General features: G+C 44.3%; 1 protein-coding gene across 8 annotated transcripts in view; it reads left to right on the top strand.

The window, feature by feature from the left end:
* LOC144378827 (acyl-coenzyme A synthetase ACSM1, mitochondrial-like) overlaps window positions 1–17472 on the top strand; it is an 89094-nt gene that overhangs the window by 15562 nt on the left and 56060 nt on the right. For 7 of the 8 annotated variants that reach the window (XM_078074734.1, XM_078074730.1, XM_078074733.1 and 4 more), the window contains 4 exons: window positions 4602–4729; window positions 5804–5903; window positions 6799–6918; window positions 8390–8713. In XM_078074734.1, coding sequence (XP_077930860.1) covers window positions 4602–4729; window positions 5804–5903; window positions 6799–6903 — 333 coding nt within the window. In that variant the 3' untranslated portion in view covers window positions 6904–6918; window positions 8390–8713. Of the gene's footprint in view, window positions 1–4601; window positions 4730–5803; window positions 5904–6798; window positions 6919–8389; window positions 8714–17472 lie in introns of those variants that run through there. The other variant, XM_078074731.1, reaches the window with a different exon arrangement.

The following is a 17472-nucleotide window of genomic DNA, read 5'->3' as shown; positions in this document are numbered from 1 at the left end:
GGACCCTGGGATCATGACCCGAGCCAAAGGCAGACGCCCAATGACTGAGCCACCCTGGCGCCCCTATATTTAACTTTTTGAGGAACTGCCAAAATGTTTTCCACAGTGGCTGCACCATTTTATATTTCTATCAGCAATGTACAAGTGTTCCGGTTTCTCCATATCCTTGCTAAACCTTGTTATTTTCAGGTTTGTTTGTTTGTTTTGTGTGTATAATAGTCATTCTACCGCATGTGATGTGGTATCTCATTGTGGTTTTGATTTTCATCTCCCTAATGACTAGTGATGTTGAGCATCTTTTCATGTGCTTATTGGCCATTTGTGTACCTTCTCTGGAGAATTGTCTATTCAAGTCCTTTGCCTATTTTTAAAATTGGGTTGTTTGTTTTGTTGTTGATTTGTAAGAGCTCTTTATATATTCTGAATATGAACCCCTCATAAGATATATGCTTTGCAAATATTTTCTCCCATTCAGTGCATTGTCTTTTCACTCTTTTGATAGTGTCCTTTCAAGTAAAATTCTAAAAATTTGATGAGGAACATTTTATCTATTTTTTTCTTTTGTTTCCTGTGCTTTCGGTGTCATAGTCAATAAATAATTGTCAAATCCAAAATCATGAAGACTTCCCCCTATGTTTTCTTCTAAGAGTTTCAGAATTTTAGCTCTTGTGTTTAGGTTTTTGATCCATTTTGAGTTAATTTGTGTATATGGTGTATAAGGTAACTGCATTCATTTGCATCTGAACATCTAAGTTTCTCAGTGCCATTTGTTGAAAAGATTGACTCTTCCCACTCAATGGTCTTGGCATTTTTGCCTAAAAGCCATTGACAATATATGTGAGGATTTCTTTCTGCGTTCTCTATTTTATTCCAATCATCTATGTGTCTTTTTTTTTTTTATGCCAGTTTTGTATGGGTGTACCATATTTTGTATATCCGTCAATTTCTTAATAGACATTTAGATTATTTCCAGTATAGTTTTGCAGTAAGTTTAAAAATCAGTAGTGTAAGCTCTTCTCCCTGGAAAGAAGAACTTTCTTCTCCCTTTAAAAGTTTGTCTTGGCTATCTGGGATCTGTCAAGATTTCATATGAAATCTATAGTTTTGCAGTAAGTTTAAAAATCAGTAGTGTAAGCTCTTCTCCCTGAAAAGAAGAACTTTCTTCTCCCTTTAAAAGATTGTCTTGGCTATTTGGGATCCGTCAAGATCTCATATGAATTTTAGGATGAATATTTCTATACCACTGAGATTTTGATAGGGAGTGCATTGAACCTGAAGATGGCTTTGGGTAGTATTGTCATCTTAATATTAAGTCTCCAATTAATACAGTATATCTTTCCATTTATTGATACCTTCTTTCATTTCTTTCAGCAAAAATTTTTATTTTTCAGTGTACAAGTCTTTCACTTTCTTGACTAAATTTATTCTTAGTATTATATTCATTTTGTTGCTATTCTAAATAGAATCATTTTTTAATTTCTTTTGTCCATATATAATTTTTTCTGTTTTTTAGTTCTTTGTTCATTTTTTCTCTTAGTTTTTGATCATTTAACACGTTTGACTTATTATTTCTTCCAAGTTTTTATTTAAATTCCACTTAGTCAACATACAGTGCAATATTAGTTTCAGGTACAGAATTTAGTGATTCATCACTTACATACATCAGCCAGTGCTCATCCTAAGGAGTGCACTCCTTAATCCCCATCACCTATTTCACCCATCCCCCTGCCCCCCCCCCTCTGGTTACCATCACTTTGTTCTCTACAGTTAAGAGTCAGTTTCTTAGCTTTCCCCTCTTTTTTCCCCAATGTTCATTTGTTTTGTTTCTTAAATTCCACATATGAGTGAACTCTAGAAATCAGATTCTCCCACTTCCCTGGGGGTTGAGGTTGCTGGGGTTTCATTGTTTTGTTTTTGATTTTGGACTGTTGAAGGCTATAGTAGTCCTTTGTTGTGGTACATTTGCAGATTCTTTAAAGACTATTGTTTGTCATGTGTGATTACTGAGGTTTCTGATCCTTTAGCTCGTGTTCAGTTAATGTTTTGACAGAGATTTCCTTGAGGGGCAGGAGCTCAAATGAACAAAGAAAAACATCACCAACCAAAAAAGAAGAGAGAACAACCACTGTGCAGATTGGCTCTGTGCTGGGATACTCCTTCACCACTTAGCTGGACTTGCTCTGAGCCTAGGGATCAGCCTGAGATGAAAGCTTAAGGTTTTCTCAGGACTTTGCTGAGCATGCATCTTGCCCAGGCATGTTCATGGCTGTCTTAATTCCCCCATGCATATAGCTGTCTTGAACATCCTAATTTCAAAAACAAAAAACAAAAAAACCCCCAAAACTCACTCCAGCATCTCCCCCAGACCTTGATGGTCTATTGTATATCTCCACCCATAATCTCTTACTTCAGGCAACTTCACTTTTGTAGTTTGCCTGGTAGCTTCTATGAGCCGTGCTTGCTGCTTTTTTCTGAGTTACATAAAGTGAGTTCCTTGCACCTGTCCTTCAGGCAGCCCCCCAGATAGGTTAGAAAAGATGCACACAATAATCATTATTTTACTTTAAAACACCTGTTTTTTGGGGGCACCTGAGTGGCTCAGTCGTTAAGCATCTGCCTTCGGTTCAGGTCATGATCCCAGGGTCCTGGGATAGAGCCCCGCATCGGGCTCCCTGCTCCGCGGGAAGCCTGCTTCTCCCTCTCCCACTCCCCTTGCTTGTGTTCCCTCTCTCGCTGTGTCTCTCTCTGTCAAATAAATAAATAAAATCTTTAAAAAAAATAAAACATATGTTTTTTAAAAAGTTAATCGGTATCACAAATGGAAAACAGTATGATTTGCCAAAAACAGAAGGCAATTAAACTATAACTACAATGCAAACAAAACAATTTTTCTTGAATTCTAGCTAAACCCTGTTCCCACTAAAAGCTCCAGTCCTGAAACTTACTCTTGGTAGTTCCAGAGCTTTTAAGAACATGTCAGACAGTCTCCTTAATACAATCAGAACAATTGGAAGGGAACCTAAAATGGGATGTCATTCAATGTTGTTTTTTTTTTTTTTCCTGGACCCTTTTCAAATCATTTCGTGTTTCATGAGAGGGATGATCTCAACACATTGCTTAGTGGTTGAGTACAAAGGCTGTGGAGCAAGAATTAAATTCAAATACCAACCCTACCACTGACCAGCTGAGTGACTTTGAGTGAGTTATTGTGCTTCTCTGAGCATTCATTTCTTCTGTTATGGCCTATAAAAATCTAGCCTCACATAAAACCTGCACATGAATGTTGAGAGCAGCTTTATTCACAATAGCCCCAAACTGGAAACAACCCAGATGCCCTTCAATGGGTTGACACCCAAACTGTGGTTCATCCATAACATGAAGTACCATTTAGCAGTAAATAGAACAAAGTATTGATGAACATAAGAAGCTGGATGAATTTCCAGAAAATTATACTGAGTGAAAAAAATAAAAACAGAGCTAGTCCCAAAAGATTACATACTATAGGATTCCATTTATGTAACATTCTTAAAGTGACAAAATTATAAAACTAGGGACTAGATCAGTCCCTGTCAAGGGCTTAGGGATTTGGAGGGAGGGAAAAGATGAGGGAGATGGGTGTAGATATAAAAGAGCAACACAGGAGATCCTCAGGATGACGGGAGTCTTCTGTAACTTGACTCTGGTGGGGGATGCACATTTGATAAAATACACGTAGACACACACAAAAAAGTAAAAGTAAACTGGGAGATCTAAGTGAGATTGGTGGACTGTAGCAATGTCAATATCCTGGTTGTGATATTGAACTGTAGTTTTGCAAGATGCTACCATTGGAGAAAACTGAGTAAGTGGCACACAGGATCTCTCTGTGTTATTTCTTATAACTGCATGCAAATATATAATTGTCTTTTTAAAAAAGATTTATTTATTTATTTGAGAGAGAGAGAGAGAACATGTATTCATGCATGTGTGCATTAGTTAGGGAAGGGGTGGAGGGAGACAGAGAATCTCAAGCAGGCTCCATGCTGAGTGCAGAGCCCTACACAGGGCTCGATCTCACAACCCTGAGATTATGACCTGAGCAGAAATCAAGAGTTATCCGCCCAACCGAATGAGCCACCCAGGTACCCTGCAAATATACAATGATCTTAAAATAAACAGTTTAATTAGAAAAATAAAAGCCTTGTAGGTTTTCTGGGAGGATCAGATGATGTAGTATTTTGGGAAGGAAATTCATTTAACAAAAGTTTATTGACACCTCTCATTTGTCCAGGCACTATGTGAATGCTAAGCTGAGAACAAGTAAATAAAATACACAGGGTCCATGTTCTAGTGGAAATTTTGTTATACTAGAGTGCCACACAAAAGTGAGTTGTTACTTTAAGAAATTATCCTTAAAATTGGCTCAATATTGTTCACTAATTGACAAGTAGTGTTCATTGAGTACTTGGATATAATGAAAATAGACTCAGAGAGATTACAAAACTTGCCCAGGTGCCAAGTAGAGCCAGGAGCGGGATCCAGACCCAGATCTGAGCACCAGGTTGTGGCTCATCATCTCTAAACTCATTGCCTTCAACAAAGGGGTATTGTTGTCTTTGCAGGACAACCCAGTAAAGACAGCCGAAATGGCGTGTGGGGACTTTTACAACTCTGGAGATAGAGCAACTATGGATGAAGAGGGCTACATCTGGTTCCTGGGGAGGAACGATGACATCATCAATGCCTCTGGGTAGGTATGGCTGACCTGAGCCGGGAGGCATCACCCTCACATGCCTCATGGGATCTAGCTTGTTCTGACATTCATCCAAGCTTGGTGATGGTTAGCTCAGTCTAACTCTGAACAGAGCTCTGTCCGTGAGGCCCTTTTCTGGGGATACCTGTGTACCTCCCCCAAGCCCTGCATCCAGAAAAGTCTATCAAAATGTAGTTCAAGAGGTCTGCAAGGCGAACCATAATGAGACATTATGCAATTTAAGGAATTTGGAAGGAAGACGTTACTTAGGCCCTTTTTGGTTGAGGAAGCTTCCTCTATGTTTGGCTCCTCTAATGGGACACAACAATCACTGAAAATTTTAATAATAGATAACAACAACATAAACCTTTATGAGGCACTTACTATGGGGACGCACACTCTGCAGTGCTTTATATAACCCAGCTCTCAATGCTAGAAGGTAGATGCAATTTTGCCATTTTACAGATGAAGGAACTGGGTTACTGACTAGTGAATAAAGTTCCTTAAAGTTTCAAAGAGTGCTGGGTACAACCAAGATTTACCAAAGCTGTCTGGCTCCAAGTCAGTCGTCCCTAAACCTTAACGTGATTTGGAAGAAAAAAAAAATGACACATTGTACCAGAGTAACAAGTTCTCTTGGATATTTCAGGGAAGTTGAGTGTGTTTACCTTTTAAATTTCTAAAACATGCTAATATAATGGGGAAGAGTATGCAGAATTTGCATGAATGTTTAAGATAAAGGCCGAGGCTTCTACTAGGTTTCATGCCAAGGGAAGCTGCTTGAGCCCAGCCCCAGAGCTCGGGGAGGACTAAACATTCACCCTCCTCCCTGAGCAGAGACAGTGAGGTGAGAAACTCTGGGGAGCATGTGAGTGTTGTATTTCTCAGCACAGAGTGCCCATTCTTCATGTTTGGGGCCCATGACAGAGCCAGGGCACAGGTATCTGGCTTCCTGTGACAGTTATCCTATGTGACAAGGGACGAGGTGACCCTCCAAAACATGAGACTTGAGGGCCTGGGTCACCCGGCCCTGGCAGCCACTCAGAAACCAAGGAGCCATTGATCCTGCAGGTACCGCATCGGGCCCGCAGAGGTGGAGAATGCCCTGGCCGAACACCCGGCTGTGGCTGAATCAGCTGTGGTGAGCAGCCTGGACCCAATTCGAAGGGAGGTAAGGAGGAGGACACAGAGGTCATCGTGTCTGTGTGTGGGCACCAAGGCAGTTGCGGGGAAACCTTCCTCCCGGTCCTGTCTCTCCAACCTTGGACCTAGGGTGGAGGGGGGCCCCCCCGGGGTGTGCATGTGCATTTACACCGTGTGGCCACCAGAGAGCAGTGTGGCCTCAACCATGTGTGACAGAACATGATGCTTGTGAGTGTGGCTTGCAGCTGGGGCTACTGCTGCCCATCTCCTAATTTCTGAGCCCTTCCTACCTGCCGGCTCATTTCACCCCCCTCACAGCAACCTCATTAATTAAGGACTCTGAGACCCTTTTTTACAGGGAAAGAAACAAGCATAAGGAGATTAAATAAGTTGCCTGATCACAAAGCTGTTAAGTGGTGGAGCCAGAATGGGAATCTGAGCAGTCTGGCTCCAGAGCAAGCATTCATTGATTCACTGTGTGCTGAGCACCTACTCTGGACAAGGCCCTGTGCCCTGTAGAAGCGACATGAATAATAGGAACGTAGTTAATCACCACCATTGATTTAATGCCCACAGAAGTCTACCTACAATAATAGGGAAAATGGTGATGATAACGATAGGAATAAAAATCAGTTGAAACGAGCTTCGTGGTTTATATGAATGATCTCGATGAATCTTGAGAGCCATGCCCTGAGGAATGAAGCCGTGCTGTCCCCACATCAGAGAAGGACATGGAGGCTGAGGGAGGTGAAGTAATTTTCCAAGGCAGAGAGTAGAAATTGGAAGTATGGACACTGGTCCTGTTCTTTTCCAGGGGCTCAACTGTCAACTTGTTTTTCCATTTACTTAATACACATTGACTTTTTAGACTCTACACTTGGTTGCCACTCCCCCTGAGCCTCCACTCTGGTTCTGTGCTGCAGGTGGGGAAGGCATTTATTGTCCTGACCCCGGAATTCCTCTCCCATGGCCGGGACCAGCTCACCAAGGAGCTGCAGCAGCATGTGAAGTCAGTGACAGCCCCGTAGAAGTACCCCAGGAAGGTGAGTGAGGGCAGAGGGATGGGGTCTGGTCCCCTCCAGTGGGCCCTGGGCTCTGCTGCCCCAAATCTCCTAGGGTCGCTGAGGTGAAGCTGATGTAGCCCATGGAATGAGCATTTTTCTCTACCGAAGAAGCATTCAACTTAGGGGTTTAGGGGAGATCCATCTTAATCCTGGAAACCTCTATCCTGTGTCAGAAAACAAAAAGGCTGACAAAAAACCTACAGAAAAAAATCAGCCAAGAGCCTAGAAATATCCAAGAAGGTTATTTGAAATCTTTCACAATGTGAAAAAGACATTCAAGTCAACAACTGCCACACTTGTAAAAAACATTATTTGTAGTAAGAAATATATTCTAAATTGAAGCCCAGTACATATATAGATACATAACAAACAAAAGTTAACAAAATAATATTTATTGTAGCATAAAATACATTCTGAGAGGTTTTTTTTCTACCTCATTTGTTTTCAGTGCCATGTGCGAACTATGAAAATGTCCAACAATAGAGAAATGATTAAATTATTCGTGGTAATTAATGCTGTCCTATAATTTAAAAAGATGATGCAGATCTCTTATTTGTAACATAAAAAACATCACAAAAATATATTATTAAGAGAAAAAAGCAGGCTGTGAATAAATATACATGTTATCTGACTTGTTGAAAAACCACGTTTGCAAGGATACATGGGTCAAAAATTTAACGTGTCTTTCTTTTGTAATAATACATTGCTGTGCTTTCTGAGTGTTTACCCAAAGGTAGATAGCTAATATTTATTGAACATGTGTGCCAGGGGCTGGACTCAAAGCTCTACATGTATTATTTCATTTAATCCCCCCAAACCTGAGATGGCATAAGCATCCATTTGACAGACTGGAAATGGGGGAGGCTGAGAGACTCACAGTAAATTGCCGGAGGTTGGACTGAAGAAAAGGGCAGAGCTGAACTCAAAGCCAGTGTATCTGAAAACAGAGTTCGTCCTTCACATGTAAGGCTCTGCTGCCTCCTAGAGAGTAGACTGGAGGCTGCATGCCAGTTAGGATGGGCTGATGTTACTGTGAGGAACTAGGAGCCCCTCGTCTTAGTGGCTCCTACTAGGGAAGTATCTTTCTTGCTCCTGCCACATGTCCGCATGGTCTTCCTGGGACCAGGATAAAGGAGCACCCACCATAGGTAACTGCCAGGTGCTAGAAGAGATGGCCAGAGTGGATGCCAGACCCAGTTGTCCCAAGTGTTCTGTTCGAGGTGGCACGCCTCACTCCCACTCACATCTCACTGGTCAGAGCACGTCACAGGGCTGCATCCAACTTCCCGGGTCAGGGGACACCCTGACATGCCTTGGTGGAGCCTATTGGGGCCACCACATGGTGCCAGCCCGTCTGGGGGACTGTGCAGGGGCAGAGGAGGAGCCTGGGGCATTGGTAAGAAATGACAGCAGGACTAAGTTGGGATGGGTTTGCTTTATCCTTGACCAGGTGGAATTTGTCTCAGAGCTGCCCAAAACCGTCACGGGCAAGATTAAAAGAAGTGACCTTCGGAACAAGGAGTTTGGTCAGATGGAATCAGCAAAAGCCTCAGAAACCACTGTGTCTTCTTCGCCACATCCCTGGCTGCCTCAGTTTCCTCACTATGGGGAGGGTGAGGAGGGGAGTGTTGGACATTGATTTTAAGAGCATCAGGAGTGCTCACATTCCAGCATTTTTGTTCTTTTAAATTAGTATCCGTTACTCTCCTGCTTCCAAGTCCCCGAGTGAGCGCCCAGTATGTGGCTGGGGTAATGAACTGACATCAGCATCCAAGGGGACTTGTGTTGTGCTTTTATTCTGTGAATGAACCAGTGCTAAATGCTGTCCCTCCATGATTCTCCCCAAGCCCCATTGGAGAGGACTCTGGGGCCAGATTCTCCCCCCTGGTTCCAGGGGCCCTGGGTGACTCCTTTTGTCTGTTCAACAAGCACAACACAGAGGTCTGAGGAGGGACCCTTCCTTGGGCCCAGGTGTCCACCTCTGCCTGGCTTGCCCATGCCCTGCTGGAGGGTGAGGTCAGGGCCAGAGCTAGTGAGGTGGCTGGGGAAGGGGGAAGGCGCCGAGGGCAGCCCAGCCTGGTGATTCCACTTGCCTGCCAGACCATTCCTCTCCGTTCCATCCAGCATCCCATGGACCTGCTGCCTCTGTATGCTGCTGCTTCCAGGTCCCAGCCTGCACCAGCTTAGGTGTGGGAGGGATCTGCCCTGTGGGGACCCAGGAATCCTGCAAGACTCCTCCAGCCCTTTCCGGGGTGCCCGATCCCCCATTCCTTCCATGGAGCCCAGGAGCTCCGTTCCCCAGCCCTCCGTAGGGTCCCCCACTCACTCACCCTTCCCCAGGGCCCAGGAATCCCTCAGCCTCCCCAGGGGCCCGGAGCTCTCCCCGCACTTTAGGAGGTCCTTCTGCCATCTGGAGTCTGAGAGATGATGTGTGCAAAGGGCAGGGCTTAGCACAGGCCTGAAACAGGAGGGACCTGTGCTTGTCACCAGTGTCGCCTTTAACAGCTGTGAGACGTGAGGCACCGCATCTGGGAAGGCACTTGCCCCATGGAGATGATGCTGCTCATGTCCATAGGTGCTCAGCACGTGGCTTCCTCTTGTCCTCAGCACAGTTATGGACACAGGCTTGGACGCCCCCAGCTCACTGAAGGAAACCAGCCCAGGGTCACACAGCTGGTAAGCAGCACAGCTGGATCTCACACTCTAGGCTCCCGGCCCTGTTTCCAGGGGCCACGAAGGGCTTCGTAGACGGGAGGCTGACGCTGGCTTTGGGGACACTTCCTCACCTCCACGAGTGATCTCACCTATTCGAGGCCCCCAAACTCTGTTCACTGCTTCTTCTTTCCCTGCTCCCTGTTCCACTTATAATCAGGGTGACCCCGGCCATCCTTCCTGGAATTCCCTAGTCCCCCTTAGAGGCTGGGCCTCTCTCCCGTTCACTTTTGGGCTAGTCTGACTCCACCCCTTCTGTAGCTGGTCTCTCCTTCTATAACCAGGACCGCGCAACTCTGGGGCTCTGGAGGCGGGCAGCAGCATCTAAACAGAATTTCATACAAATGTTTTGCTCTCCTTGTTTTGTTTTTGTTTGCTTGTTTTTTATGGTTTCTTTATATTTATGTTCAAGATACTGCGTTCCTATTTTAGCAGTGCTAAAATGGTTCCTGTTGACAAGAAATTGACACAATAAGTGGTGGTTTGTAGAGCATTGATTTTCAGCTGCCTTGGGCCTGAATGAGTTGGGGAAACATTGTGTTAGTCCTAGAGAGAAACAGTTTAGGAAGTTCGGCTCAGGACAGGGCCCAAGAGAGATGATCACAGGGGGTTTGTCTAGTCACCTGGGTCCCTGGCCCTGCCCACCTGCTTGGCTCTCCCCGCCCAGCACACCTGGAGCTGCCAGCTCTCTGGGTGTTGTCTTGGATTCCCCAGGAGAGAAGCTGGTGAATGTTTTCTCTTAAAATACTCTCATTCCTGGAGGTCCCAAGAGATCCCATGAGAGTCAGCTTGGATTGTTTCCCCTGTGAGGTTCATAACGTAAAGCCCAAGCTAGTGTGTAGCAGGGTCACATAGGTAAGTGACAGATCTACCGCTGTTTGAGGTGTTAAAATGTCTCCGTCAACTAGGGATGATTTTGAGGCCATACAGTCTTCTCATACTAATATCCCAGGATATACCAGCCCAGAAGACATACTTGATTACAATTTTCTCATGCTTATTTCATTCGGTTCCAAGGTAGCTTTTTCTTTGGGATTTCTTTACTCCTATTTTATTTATAGAGGTACTTCTCAATTTCTAAACATATGGGAAATTCTAGTGAGCTTTTTAGCCATGATTTCTAGCACATTCTATTACCACAACATGCTCTGTGTGATTTCATGCCTCTGAAACGTACTGAAATGTCCCTTATGGCCAAAATAGATCGGGTGCATTTTTGTAAGTGTATCCTATATGCCCAAAGTTAATGTGTCCTCCACAGTGGTATATGGATGTGGACAGACATACGGAGATAGCTGTGGGATTCAGATGGTTTGCTATCAAGGTCTACATGTTATGGATGTTCTGTGTGCTTTGAGTCACTGAGAGAGGGTTGAAACCTCCCACTCTGCTTGTGTATTTGCTTGTTGTTGCAGTTCTGTCCTCCTTTGCTTTATATGTTGTTCAGCCAATGGCTCTAGGATGGGAGTTCTGGAAGGAAGGAGATAGCGCCCAGAAGAGGGGAACAGGGACCCGGGTTGGGAGGGAGCAGAAACAAGAAGGATGGCCAAAGTTCCAGAGAGGACCTGTTATTGGGATGGCACGTGGTGGGGCGCCAGTTGGGAAGGGGCTCTTTAAGTATGAGGTCACGCGGGGTGTCCATTATGATCTAGCAGGGGCAAAGGCAGATGACTGGCTGAGAGAGAGTATAAAGCCTCTGGGTTGCTAAGGAACGGTTCAACCAGGGCAAGGCTTGGAGAAAAGTGTATCGTCCTCCAATCCCTTCACCTGCTACTGTTTCCTGCTGACCTAGTGATTTCCTAACCTGCTGACCTACTACCCTTTCTGAACCTCCCCTCGAGTACTTACTCTGACCCTGACACCGTCGCTGACCCCTTCTTCTCCTGACAAACGCCTTCCCCAATCCCACCCTTTACTTCTACCCTGCTCCCAACCCTCCTTAAAACCCTGTCCCCTTCCCACCCCTTCCCCCCTCCCTACCCCACCCACCCCTACCTCCACTCCACCCCCCATCTCCACCTCCTCCCTGACGCCCCAGCACCCCTTGGAAGGACCAAGACATGAAGGTGCAGAGGCTGTTGTTCCTGGTGCTCTTGCTCCGCTGTCCCGGTTCCCCAAACCCAAATGTGAGTAAACATGGCACTTCACTGGTATCTTCACAGGTGTGGGGGGGAAGGGCAGAGGGGGAGGGAGAGAGAGAATCCCAAGCCAGCTGTGCAGTGAGTCCAGAGCCTGAAGAGGGGCTCAGCCTCAGGACCATGAGATCATGACTTGATCCAAACCAAGACGTCGTCACTTAACTGACTGAGCCACCCGGTGACTCAAAGCTGCTAGTGGTGTCTTCGTTCCTCCTGGGTTCTTTCACATGGTGGTGAAATAATAGTTTTTTCATGGGGTCCTTGGTGGGAACTTGAGAAGAACTGCAGTTCTTCCTGAAGACCGAGGACCGCAGGGCAGGTTTCTCGGTCAGCCTGAAGGGGCTGGGGCCACAGCCGTCCACATCAAGTTCTGGGTCCTGTCTGTGTGCTTGGTCCAAAAAGAGCAGCTCTGGCAGGATGGAAACCTGAAAATACTAGGCTTATGGTGTCAAGAAGGAAGGATTTGAGAAGATATGAAAAGCCATTGAGCTCTTTGTCTTCAATAGGGGGCTTGTATGATATGTACATTAGATCTCATTCAACTTGTCTTTGAAAATGTCAGGAATGCTAATGTCTAGGAGCTACGGGTATTAGACTAGCTCCTGGAAGCCCAGTGAAGATCCTGCTGCAAGCCTTGTATGTTTAGGGTCCATCTTCTACATACTTTGATTTCATATCAGCACATTGTTCATATTTGTGAAGTTTGGCAGCCCTGGGAACAGTGGTATCTTAAGCATTGGTGTTGGGACTCAAGTGTTAAACAGTGAAGTGTCCTTTGTGCTCTGTGCTTCCTGGTTGGTTGACTTGTAACAACTTCTGAGTCAGCCCTTTCCTTCTGGGCTCGGAGGCTGTCCCCAGGGACTCTGTGTCCCACCAGGTCCATGGGAGCCCTGAGAAGCCCAGCAGAGACTAAGTGACCGCATCTTGCTGGGACGTCTGTCCCAGGAAAATCTGATGGATTGATGTCATCAGGAAGCGAATGAGTTGTTATCCATTCTTTGGCCCAGTATGTACAGAGTGTTGATTTCCCCAAAGTCAAAAGCTCCTGAATGTCCTTAGGATTGTCCCAATATAAAGAAATACCTGGTTCCTAGTGTGATATTTCACTCCTTAAAAAATAAAACCCTTACCGTCAGGAGAGAGACACAGACAGGGAACACCCTAGAAATAAGCAGACTTCTTTAGATCCGGCCTACACCAGATTCTTAGAGAGGGCTCTGCAAAGTGGGAGTAGTCAGGAAGGACCCTAGTGTTGAGGCAGACTCATCCCACATGAATACCTCCAGTCAAAAGAGACTCGATTCTGTTTCTTTTGAGTCTTCAAAGGAGGGAATTTCTTGGTAGTCTTTATTGGAAATATCCCCCTCTACCGAGGCTGCATCTCATAGATCACTTGGACTTTCTCACCCTCCCTCATCTCTGAGCTCTTGCATAAACTACCTGGTCTTGCATTTCCCTCCTCCACCTGCTCATGGCCATTGTCTGTTAGAAGCCAGTGTTATTGGCCCCATTGGATGTCATCTAGTTAAGAATCAGCTACTGGTCAGCATCCCGACAGCTGCCAGATGTACCACGTGGCCACAACTGGGGGTGTTTTCCATTTGTGACAAGATGGCCTCTGTCTTTTGTGCATTTGATCCCCATGATCAACCATTGTGCAGATAGCTAATGTTCTCTTTCAGACAGCGGCTGTTCAAAGACCGTGTATGTTTCCCACCAGCACACATGTTTGTGACCTCAGCTGTGAGGGCTGAAGATGAAAATGTTATAGATTTCAGGGGTACTTTCTAGAGAGTTGTGTTTGCACGCAATTCAAGCTTGGTGTGAATGAGTATGAATTGCATTGTGAGCGTCTCGTCTCCTAAAATACTTGGAACTCCAGTTTTTGTAAAATGAGATGTGTTCTTTGTTTTGGTGTCCATATCCAGGAATTTTGTATTCTTTTAGAAATGAAATTTCATGGTCACCTGGGTGGCTCAGTCAGTTGAGCTTCTGCCTTAGCCTTGGGTCATGATCCCAGGGTCCTGGGATTGAGCCCTGCTTGGGCTCCCTGCTCAGCCGGCAGTCTTCTTTTCTGTCCCCCTCTACCCCTTCCCCTGCTCATGCTCTCTCTCTCTTTCACATCAATAAATAAAATCTTTTAAAAAATTAAATTTTAGAGTTGGTCTTGACTGATTTAGTTACAATACTGAGAAATAGGAACATGAATGCCTTTCACTGGCTTTTGGAGATAGGTGTTCAAGTAATTTAAAATGTCACAGATATCATCAAAAGAAACAAGATCACCTGATCATGAAAATCTTCATGTACCCCTGAAATCTGACATTTTGGGCTGTGATTCTGAAGCAAAGTGGGCATTGAAAGAAAACATCACTGTTTTCAGAAACTAAGCAATAATTGTAATTTATTTTTGTTGAAATACTCATCCCATATTATTCTAATAGAAGCCTCCTGTCTCTCTCTCACTCATGTCCTTATCGATAAACATCTGTCCATAGAACATTCTCATTTATATCTCTAGTACATTTTTTATTCTTGCTTTCTCTCATTCTTCCATAAATTTGGGGCATATTTTTGGAAAGGTTCCAGAGGAGTTTATCCAGGTCCTTCATGGATGTACAATAGAAGTCAGTGACTTCTTACCTACTGTAAGTTTACATTTACTTCTCTTGTCTATTTTATGTGGGCTTATAAATTCTTAAGTTCTGTTAGCTATAGAAAATTTATTTGCAATGTGTTTGTAGGCAAAATCAAATCTCTTCAGATTTGCCTATTAGATTTTTCCTACAGCTTCAGTGTTCTATAATGTATATATGATCACAACACCTTTTTCAAGAATAGAGTTTGTTGATATTTACATAGGTAAACACAGTGAAACCCATCAGCACAGTAAGATAGTAAACACACTCATCACTCCCAAAAGTTTGCCCCTGCTCCTTTGGAATTCCTCTGTGCTCCTTCTCCTCCGTGGGGAGGCACTTGAGAGGTGTGCTTACCTGGGGGAGGCTGGTTGAGGGTTTGTAAAGTTGATGGTTTGGGACAGAGACATTGTAAATCTTTGAGATTCCTCATTGTCTCACGTGTTATTTCAGCTTGTCCATGTTGTGCCTGGCCGTTTCCCTCTTGGCCCTGATGGGGTTGGAGTTCTATGGAAACTTCCCATTATCACTGCCCCCTTGGGAGTTTGTGTCCTTCTCATTTATATCTGGAGAACCATCCTCGCTGTAAGTATACTAAAGTAGCTTATATATACTGTTCTTCATACATAAGCAGAACATTTTATAGTCATTGGACCTTTTGTATCCATTCAGTAATAGAAATATCCCTCTAATACATCAATTTTGATGATCACCTAGATTGAAATAGATTTAAATTTGTGTTGCAGTGCCTTCTGTGATCCATATGTTCTTTTTTTTTTTAAAGTTCAAGCATAATTGGCCAACAGTGTAGTATTCGTTTCAGGTGTACAACATGATTCAGCAAGTCTATACATTTCTCACTGCTCATCACAATAAGTGTACTCTTAATCCCCTTCACCTCTTTCATCCATCCCTCCACCCACCTGCCCTCCAACCCATGTGTTCTTTAGAAGTGTGTTGTTTCATCTCCATTTTTGGGTCATTCTCTAGCTATCTTTCGGTGCTTGATGTCTAGTTTGAGTCGTCTGTGGTCTGAGAACATACTTCCTGTGATTTCTTTTCCTTTGGTTGTTCAGATGTATCTTATGGCCCCGAATATGGCCTCTCTTAGTGAATGTTCCATGGGAACTTGAGAAGAATGTCTTTCCTTGGGTTGTTGAATGGATTATTCTGCAGATGTTAATGGATCCAGCTGATCGGTGATGCTTTTCAGTTCACCTGTGTTCTCATGGAATTTCTGTATCTGTTGGATCTGTCAATGACTGATAGAGGATTCTGAATTCCCCAGCGATAATAGGGATTCGTCTGTTTCCATCAGCAATTCTTTCAGTTTCTGCCTGATGTACTTGGACACTCTGTTGTTAATGCATGCACATGAGAAATTATTATGTCTTTTGGAGAATTGACACCTTTACCGTTGACGTCATTCCCATCATTATCCCCGACGGTTTTCCTTCCTCTGTAGTGTGTTTTGCAGGATCATTTCACTGGCCACAGGTTTCTAGTTGGATGTTTCTTTGAACACTTTAAACATTTCATCCTTCTTGATGGCAAGGTTTCTGAAGTGTGATGTAGTCCTTATCCTTATTCCTCTTGGGTAAGGGTTACTGCTCTCCTTCCCCCTTCCACCACCCACACCCAAGCCCTGCTCCAGATTTCCAGAATTGTTTCTTTGTCTTTAAGGACCTGTGACTGAACATTCTGGGTTAGGCATCGTTGGTGTTAGTTGTTTGTGTGTTTCTTTTGGTATTTATCCTGCTTTCCTTGTCTTGAGCTTCCTGGATCTGCGATTTGGTGGCTATATTAATTTAGGAAAATCCTCAGTCATTATTGCTCCAACTGTCTCTCTGTCCATTCTCCTGCTGTTTTCCTATTATGTGTGTGTTACACGATTTGTAATTGTCCCACTGGTCTTGGATTTTCTGTGCTGTCTTTTTAATTTTTGTCTTTGTTTTTCTTTTTGGAAGTTTCTGCCGGAAATTCTTTAGGCACAATGATTCTTTCCTCTGGTATGTTGAGTCTCTTAATGAAGCCATCAAAGGCATTCTTCATTTCTGTTATGGTGTTGTCCAGCATCCCGGTAAAATCTTAGAGTTTCATATCTCTGCTTACATTCATCATCTCTTCTTCCTACTGCCCCCTTTTTGCTTAGATCCAAGATCAGGTATGGAAGGGACTTGAAATTCCCAGCCTGCCGATGCCATCGTCTCTGCCTTAGATGCCTCAGGTAGTGTGATTCTAGTGCTTGCTGGCGTGGTTTTTACCTCTAGTATGCCTTGTGAGGTTGTGTTGAAAGCTAGATCTCCTGTTCTGGTAAAGGAACTGAGGTAAATAGGACGTTAGGGTGAGGTTGTCTACTCATCTGTGTGCGGTTAGACTGAGTTTACTCCCAGGTGAGACAGGGAGGAGATTGCATTGGAGTGGAGACTTTCCCCCTCACCTCTATTGCTTAGTCTTTGGGAAAGGCCCAGTTAGGCTCTGGGGACATAATTTCACTTGAAGGCAGACCTTTCTAAGAAGAACAGAAAACTTCTGAGGTTATTTCTAAATGGAACCTCCCCCCTCTCCCTGCCAATGGAGAAACCTTCCCTTCAAAAGGAAAACAAGTATGTGCTACGGTGAGCGCTGTGAATTGTGCAAGACTGTTGAATCACAGATCTGTAGCTCTGAAACAAATAATGCAATATATGTTAAGAAAAAAAGAAGAAGAAGATAGCAGGAGGGGAAGAATGAAGGGGGGGTAGTCGGAGGGGGAGATGAACCATGAGAGACGATGGACTCTGAAAAACAAACTGAGGGTTCTAGAGGGGAGAGGGGTGGGAGGATGGGTTAGCCAGGTGATGGGTATTAAAGAGGGCACGTTCTGCATGGAGCACTGGGTGTTATGCACAATGAATCATGGGTCACTACATCAAAAACGAATGATGTCATGTATGGTGATTAACATAACAATAAAAAATTTTAAAAAAAAGGAAAACAAAACTTTGACGTCTTTGCTGTGCTCATCTGTCTCTTCACTTCCCCTTCCTGTGGGGCTGGGTGAC

Source organism: Halichoerus grypus, chromosome 6 (assembly GCF_964656455.1).
Source record: "Halichoerus grypus chromosome 6, mHalGry1.hap1.1, whole genome shotgun sequence".
Taxonomy (NCBI): domain Eukaryota; kingdom Metazoa; phylum Chordata; class Mammalia; order Carnivora; family Phocidae; genus Halichoerus; species Halichoerus grypus.
Note: the sequence above shows the minus strand (reverse complement) of the source record. Positions and strands in the feature narration are given on the sequence as shown.